Below are 7,500 nucleotides of genomic sequence, written 5' to 3'. Positions count from 1 at the left end.
TGTGCAGCATCTTCATAACATTTGCATAGGCTCAATTAGCCTTAATTTTTAATGGCCGATTAATTTCACCCCCCATACTTCAATTTGCATTAAGTCCATATTGTTATCTTGAAAGACGCTCTCTCTCTCTCTTTTTTTACGAGAGCATTATCTGGGAAAAAGAATTGAGCCCGAGAGCCTCTCGTATCTCCTTTCTAATTCTGATTATCTTTTCATTCCCACCATTAAGAGAGGAAGTACCCCTCCCCGAAGACTTCTTCTCTTACTTCGTCGGAGATCTTGTGTGAGGACCTCTTCTTCTTCTTCTTCTTCTCATTCTCGTGTCTTGTCGAGGCTGCTGCGGGTGGCTCTCCACCTGCAGAGGCCACAGGGCCACATGCCTCCCCCCCTCGAGGGGCCCCAGGGGCACATGGCTCCCCCCCCTCCCCGAAGGGCCGCAGGGCCACAGTGTGTTACGAAAAGGGCCACAAACCTAAACATAAACAACAGCAAGACATAAGAATGGGATGAGTCAGAACTTTGATTTAGAACCCTTGGTCTAGACTCTAGAGGGTCTAGTGTGAGCTGAGAGAGAGAGAGAGAGAGAGAGAGAGAGAGAGAGAGAGAGAGAGAGAGAGAGAGAGAGAGAGAGAGAGAGAGAGAGAGAGAAAGTGTTAAGACATGCTTTTGTAGGAATTTCGTGAGTTCGCGTGTTATATACACATGTACCTATACAAAGCCTCTTAATTTATCTATTTCTTCAAATCTTGCCTTTAAGATACTTTCCTTAACCCACAACTAAGATCTGTGTTTTCTTTTCCTCCCAACAGAGGGCCCACCCACCATGTACTTCAACAAATCCATGTTGTTCAATTGCACAGCCTGAGAACGGACTCCACTGGAGTCGCCGGTACTCCCAGGAACAACATTGGACTCGATGTCGGCAGGAACAAAGAACGCCAACCCAGCGTTACCCTCAGCCACCTCTCCAGAGGCTTCCGGAGTCTTCAGGGCAGCTCTGACCGTGCAGCAGCCCTCGAGTTCTCGTTAGGCTGAAGAAGAAGAAGAAGAACCTCAGGCAGAACCGAAACATTGTGGAGAAGATAAGAGAAAGAACAGCTGTGGATATGAATGGAGAGAGAAATAATATTACGTAGATTAATTCTTTTTTTTTCGCGTGTAGTGATTTTCTATTTGAAGTAATAAGAACAGATCTAGTAATGATGGGCAGCTTTGGCAATGCAGCTGCGTCAGCTGCCTACCCCAGTTACCGAAAGTGACAGCGGCAGCTGTTCTGAGACGACAGTTCCAAGACTGCTGGCCAATCCAAAGAGCATTGCTCTTTGAATCACAACATACCCAGTGTTGAAAATCTAGTTCTAGAGCTCTTAGGAGTATTCGTTGGTCTTGTCAGCGCGCGTGCAAAGAGCAGTGACAACCTTGGCAGCTGTTGACGAAAGTGTCAGCTTAGCTTGGATACGTCAGCCGTCAAGTGAAGGACAAAAATAAACGAGAAACACACATTTGCTACCAATAGTGTCGGACAAAACACCTCACCTAGGTGAGGTCCCCAGAAGTGTCAACAAAACACCTCGCCCAGGTAATATCCTTAGAAATGTGGGACAAAGTGGAACACTGAGACGCTTCTTCGTAGCTGACGATGTCAAAACACTTGCTCGAACCGAAACGTTGCCAGATGTGGAAGTGTCCGGGAAGAACATTACCTTATATGGAAATGTCCCTAAAGAACGCTACCAAATATGGAATTCGCTGAACTCCTTAACGTCTCATGGATCTCAATATTTTTCTAAGTGTTTTTTTCTTGTTTTTCTTTTGTTCTTGTCCTTGTGTCAATTTTAGTTCGAAATACAATTGACCTTAGTTCCTTGATGGAGATAAGGACATTTAACCAAGGATGCCAAAGGTGGAGTGGAAGGAAAAAGGTTTGATCTGAGACAATGTTTACCAGAATCAAACAACGTCCTTGACTTGTGACACTGGACTTATGACCCGCGACTTGTGACCTATGATCATTGACCTGTAATCCGTGACCTGTGACATTTGGCCTATGACCTGCGACTTGTGACCTGTGATCGTTGACCCGTAAACCGTGACCTGTGATCTTTGACCTGTAACCTGCGATCCATTACCTATGACCTGTGATCTTTTGACCTGTGACCTGTGGCCTTTGACCATCACGGGCCGATCAGTAAGAATGACGTCAGGAGCTAAGATGTTATGACATTAGGATTGTTTCAATATATCAAAAGTGGGATTTGAGGATAGTTTAGACGCGTATATGGGTGTGTGAATGGGTGATAGTATGAGATAGTAGTCTCATCTATGGGGGAGTGATAGTAACATAAATTCTTCGGAGAAAAGGTGTTAGGGGACGACAATGATGTAACGTTTAGGGAAACGTGATGGTTTGTGACGTGTGATGTCATACACTTGAATGACATATATACTGTAGATGACGTAGGTGAACAATGACGTAATAGGGAGACGGAGACGATGACGTGTCAGTGACTGTGACCAAACGAAGACGTACGAAACAGACGAAGAGGTTGGAAAAAGAATTACTCGTGAATTTCGACTGAAACTGACCGTTTTCGACGACATTATAACCTTTGCATTAGAACTCTTTTTCTTCCGCCATTTTTTTTATCATTATTTTATTTTATTTTATTTATTATTTTAGTTAATCTTCAGGAAATAACTTATTACGACCTACTTCTCAAGAAGAAAAAAATCTCAGCATCGCTATACGTCTCTCAATATCTCCACAACGGGACTGCCACTTAGTATATTTCCTAAGAATTCAAACAACTACATAGATGGTAAGATTAAACATTAGACGCTGGCAGTATACCTTCTCTAAATGTAAACACTGCCTCTATGAATCTTCAGGTAGAAATACCCAAAAGCACTAAAGATTCACAGATCTTTTCTGAAGTAAGTGGATCCCATAAAGTGCTTCACTACAGTATAGTGTTTCTGTTTTGCAAGTGTTATGTGCGGATATACTGTAATGTTATGACATACTTTTCCTCGAATACTTAAAAGTGCAAAAAAGAGATGAGATAAGTACTTTCCACGTCTTAAGTGGAACTGACACCGTTTGGAAGACTTATGAAGCCTGTGACGTGAATTTTTTTTAAACGAATAATTTCTGTGTAAATAAGGAGAAATACACAGCAAGTCGGGAAAATGATCACCGATGATTTCTTTGTTTTAGATATATATGAGACCGATCCTTTGTAAAAGTGAAAGAAATAGAAGAGAATATTTTTTTTTCTCGTGTTATTGTCCAAGAAGTTTGAGCAATGAAACCATAATCCTTTTTTTGAAAAGCGACTGAGAAGACACTCAAGTCAAAATCCGAAATCAAAACCAGTGACGAAAAACAAAAAAACAAAAAACTACTAAGTCAAAGAAAAATCAAATAAACAGACACAAATCAGAAACAAATGGTGAATTACAGAATTTAAAGACTTGCTAAAACATCTATCAAGAAAAGAAAAAAAATATATATATATATACTTTGAAAAAAAAAAAAACGAAGTTCGTGTGTTTGTGTTTCACCGTCTTTTAGAGGTTAGAATTTAGCAAGAAAAAATATGCTTATATTTGTAGGTAAAGAACATTTCTGTTGCAGAAGAGTGCGAGCGTGTACACGCTTGCGTGTGTACATGCACACGTGTATGTACGTGTATGCAGCGTGTGTGAATGACATAAACTTTCTGTGTATGGTTCAAAATGCAGCAATTTATACGACATTACGTGTAATATGTTAGCAACATTATCAATGCTATAATTATAAGCTGGATTTTGATATACCGGTACATAATTCATATATACATACATATATATATATATATATATATATATATATATATATATATATATATATACATTTATATATGTATGTATACATGTGTATACTGTATACATATATATACATACATATATATATATATGTATACATTTGTGTACATTATAAGTAATAACCAGTTCCCAAAATTCACAAGTCAAAATAACTGTCAAAAATATCACCCTCTACACCAGAAAGCCCTTTGGAAGTAAGTACACACAATTGCGTCATCGATGACATCATCAATGACGCCATAGAAGTGATTCTTCCTAGCCGGTGATTGGACAGGGCATCGTGGTTCAACCACACTGAGGAATCGTTGCAATTTTGTGTAAAATTATTTGATCTTTTTTTTCTTGGTGATTATGGTTAGGTATAATTGATATGGGAGAATGTATTTCTATTTCCTTTTCTACATAATGTCGATTGTAAGAAAGAAAGAAAATAAAAAAGTGAAAAAATAGACAAAAAAATAAATAAACAGAGATATTACCGTTAGGTTGATTGTAAACATACCCAACAAATGTGCCTATCTTGCACAGTGAGCAGGGAACTTTAAACAATGGGCTACTCTCCTCTCCCCTGACCCTTTCCCCTCCCCCTCTCTCCCCCTGCCCCTCCCCCCTCCCCCCTGCCCCCCTTCCCCCTCCCCCCATTTTTCTCTTTCTAGAGAGAAAAATACCATCACCCTTTCCTACCCTCCACTCCCTCCTTTTTTTTTCGAAAAACTTTTGGGAGATTTCTCTTCGGGAGAATTTCTCTTCGTCGGGCAGAAAGAAACGGTTCGGTATGTTTTCATTCTTCAAGAACTTCAAGGTCAAATGTTCGATTGTTCTCAGCCTCAACCCAGTCGCGTGTTCTTCTTTCTAGTCAGGTTCCTTGAACGTGAGCACATAATACAAAGAACACAAATAACAGAAACAGACGTTTCCAATTTGCTTCACCTCCCCCCCCCTCTCCACTTTTGTACATAGAGACCAAACAGGCATTTTTTTTTTTTTTTTTTTTTTTTTTTTTTTTTTAAACCTGAACCTCCTATTTGATCCAATCAAGGTAGAAAGCCTTAATGAAGGACCTATTTCTCTCTATTAAAAATGAAAAAAATCATTAACAAAGATGTGTGAGGCTTATTGGTTTTTGAAAATAATGACATGTTCAATCACAACTTCCGTTTTTCAATTTCCGCTTTACAAGGCAGACGGTGACGATCGTGGAGGCACTTGTGACAAAACATCCACGATGACAAATCGTTCCTGAAAATATGTAAATAAACAAGCACAATTTAATAAAAAGAGAACACAATACATTCTCCCAGGTCATGTGCAGGAAATTTTTGATGCTATTTATAGCGAAAATAAAATAAAACACAAAAATGAAATAAAAACTGTATCAAAAAATGCAATAGACTGCAAATGTTTCTTGTAACGTAATTACTCGGTATGAAAGATATATTAGCATTCTGTAATATGACTGTATGTTCACCGTATTATGTAATAAATGTTAACCCTGATGAAAGTTTATGAATTTATTCCTAAATCCCTTTTTTTTGTGCAAAAAAGATCATAATGTCGGGTTACATAGTACTCGGATAGAATTTCAAATTAATAAACATCAAAGATAAGTTTCATGTTTTTTGTATTTCAATAGCATACCCATATACTGGACATATAAATTTTTTTTAACTTATTCGACAATTCATTTAGTTAATAATTTTTGTAATTTGAGAATATCATTGGCTGTGACAGATACCCATGTCATAAAATTAATCAAAATTATGTTGACATTTTGAATATATACATAAAAGCATGTGGATATGTAAGCAAGAAGATGTACCTTGTGTATGCGTAAAGACGTACACACACACGCACACACACACACACACACACACACACACACACACACACACACACACACACACACACACACACACACACACACACACACACACACACACACACACACACACACACACACACACATAAAAACAGTAAGGGTGTTAATAACCAGTCGATATTGACGGGGTTCAATCAGGATCAACTTAACCCCGTTTTCATACTTGGGAAATCCGAACATTTGATTAAAATCACCTGACGGCAATCAGAATAGAGAGGACCCTATGCCACTGTGGCAGATTGTCTCCGAACTGAATTTGTAGCACGATGACCAGGGTTCAGATCCCAACTTTGTAGGTGGCTACGACCTACCCTGGCAGTGGAAGCACCTAGGGCAAAGGTGGCGGCTTCCACCACAGCTGAACGACTCTAGATGTGCATTAGTTTCTCACTGTCTACCTTACTGTAAGTGCTAAGAATAAACAAATTGAACATGTGGGAAGTAGGGGAAGGGGGAGGGGGAGTTTGAGGAGTGGGGGACCTACGGTTGGGGGATGGGAGTGTAGATGGGGGAGATCTTTACTCTCCTTCCCACACCATCTTTGAATTGATGAAGAAAGAATAATACTGCTCAACTGCCCTTCTTTGACATGCGAATATTTGATCCGATGGCCCCCTGTTACAATAACCTAACTCTTGAGGCGTCCCACTCCCGGAACGAGAATGAGAAAATCAGGATGTACGAAGAACGTATACAGAATGTGGATCAGGGTTCAATCACTTCAGGTAGGATGGGTCCAAGGGCAAAGACGTTCTACAGTCATCTAGCAGGTGGTGAAGGCAGAAAAGAAACAACAACCAAAGAGCAGCATTGTAGTGTGGATGAGATGTAGACTGTTATTATCACTCCTATGCTTGAGAGGTCCCAGGTCCCCACCCCCAAAATCAGCACATATACGAAAACCTCAATTTTGAGCAGACTGTAGTAGAAAGTAGGATAAATGAACTTCTGTATTAGGCTTCATTAAATTGAAATAATACAAAATATAAAAGGGTTGTCGACCACAGTCATTGATGAGAGGGGCTAATGAACTGTGTCTGTGGGAGACAGATCCTGATTGCTTCCACCACATAGTTCCACGAGGCTGGAGGTCGTGTTTAAAAAAGTAGGGTAGCAGTAGTAGTAGTAGTAGTAGTAGTAGTAGTAGTAGTAGTAGTAGTAGTAGTAGTAGTAGTAGTAGTAGTAGTAGTAGTAGTAGTAGTAGTAGTAGTAGAAGTAGTAGTAATAGTAGTAGAAGTAGTAGTAGTAGTAGTAGTAGTAGTAGTAGTAGTAGTAGTAGTAGTAGTAGTAGTAGTAGTAGTAGTAGTAGTAGTAGTAGCAGTAGTAGTAGTAGTAATAGAAGTATTAGCACTAGTAGGAGTAGAGCTCTAATGGACTCCTCAATAGCCCCCCCCCTTCCCCCAGCCCCTCCCAGCCCTCCTAACCTCTTCAATACAATTACGTTCTTTCCTTTTGTTCTGGCCAAGTTGCGCAAGGTGATTTTATTCAGCTCAGGTAGCGGAGTCCGGCCTGAGATGGTGAGGGTGGGTGGGTGGTGGGTGGAGGGGTCTTGATCAATTGAATTATCCCCTCACCCTTCCCCCTCCCTCCACACCCTAGACCAGATCATTTCCAAGAGCTGAATAAAATCACATTTCTTTGACCAGAATAAAGCCTATGAATTATGTAAATGCTTTGAAAGGATTAAGTCGGGACGGGGATAATGTCCTGATTTGTAAAAAAAAAAGTAAATATCTTTATAGATAAGGTGAATG

The 7,500-nt window shown here is 39.8% G+C and overlaps 1 protein-coding gene across 1 annotated transcript in view; it reads left to right on the top strand.

Annotated features, from left to right (window-relative positions):
• LOC143029765 (uncharacterized) overlaps positions 1-4,878 on the top strand; it is a 172,066-nt gene extending 167,188 nt beyond the window's left edge. Inside the window, exon 12 of the mRNA XM_076192678.1 lies at positions 810-4,878. Coding sequence (XP_076048793.1) covers positions 810-865 — 56 coding nt within the window. The 3' untranslated portion in view covers positions 866-4,878. The remainder of the gene's footprint in view (positions 1-809) is intronic.
• The last annotated feature ends 2,622 nt before the right edge of the window (positions 4,879-7,500 follow it).

Source organism: Oratosquilla oratoria, chromosome 11, assembly GCF_046742065.1.
Source record: "Oratosquilla oratoria isolate Oo_2021 chromosome 11, ASM4674206v1, whole genome shotgun sequence".
Lineage (NCBI taxonomy): Eukaryota > Metazoa > Arthropoda > Malacostraca > Stomatopoda > Squillidae > Oratosquilla > Oratosquilla oratoria.
Note: the sequence above shows the minus strand (reverse complement) of the source record. Positions and strands in the feature narration are given on the sequence as shown.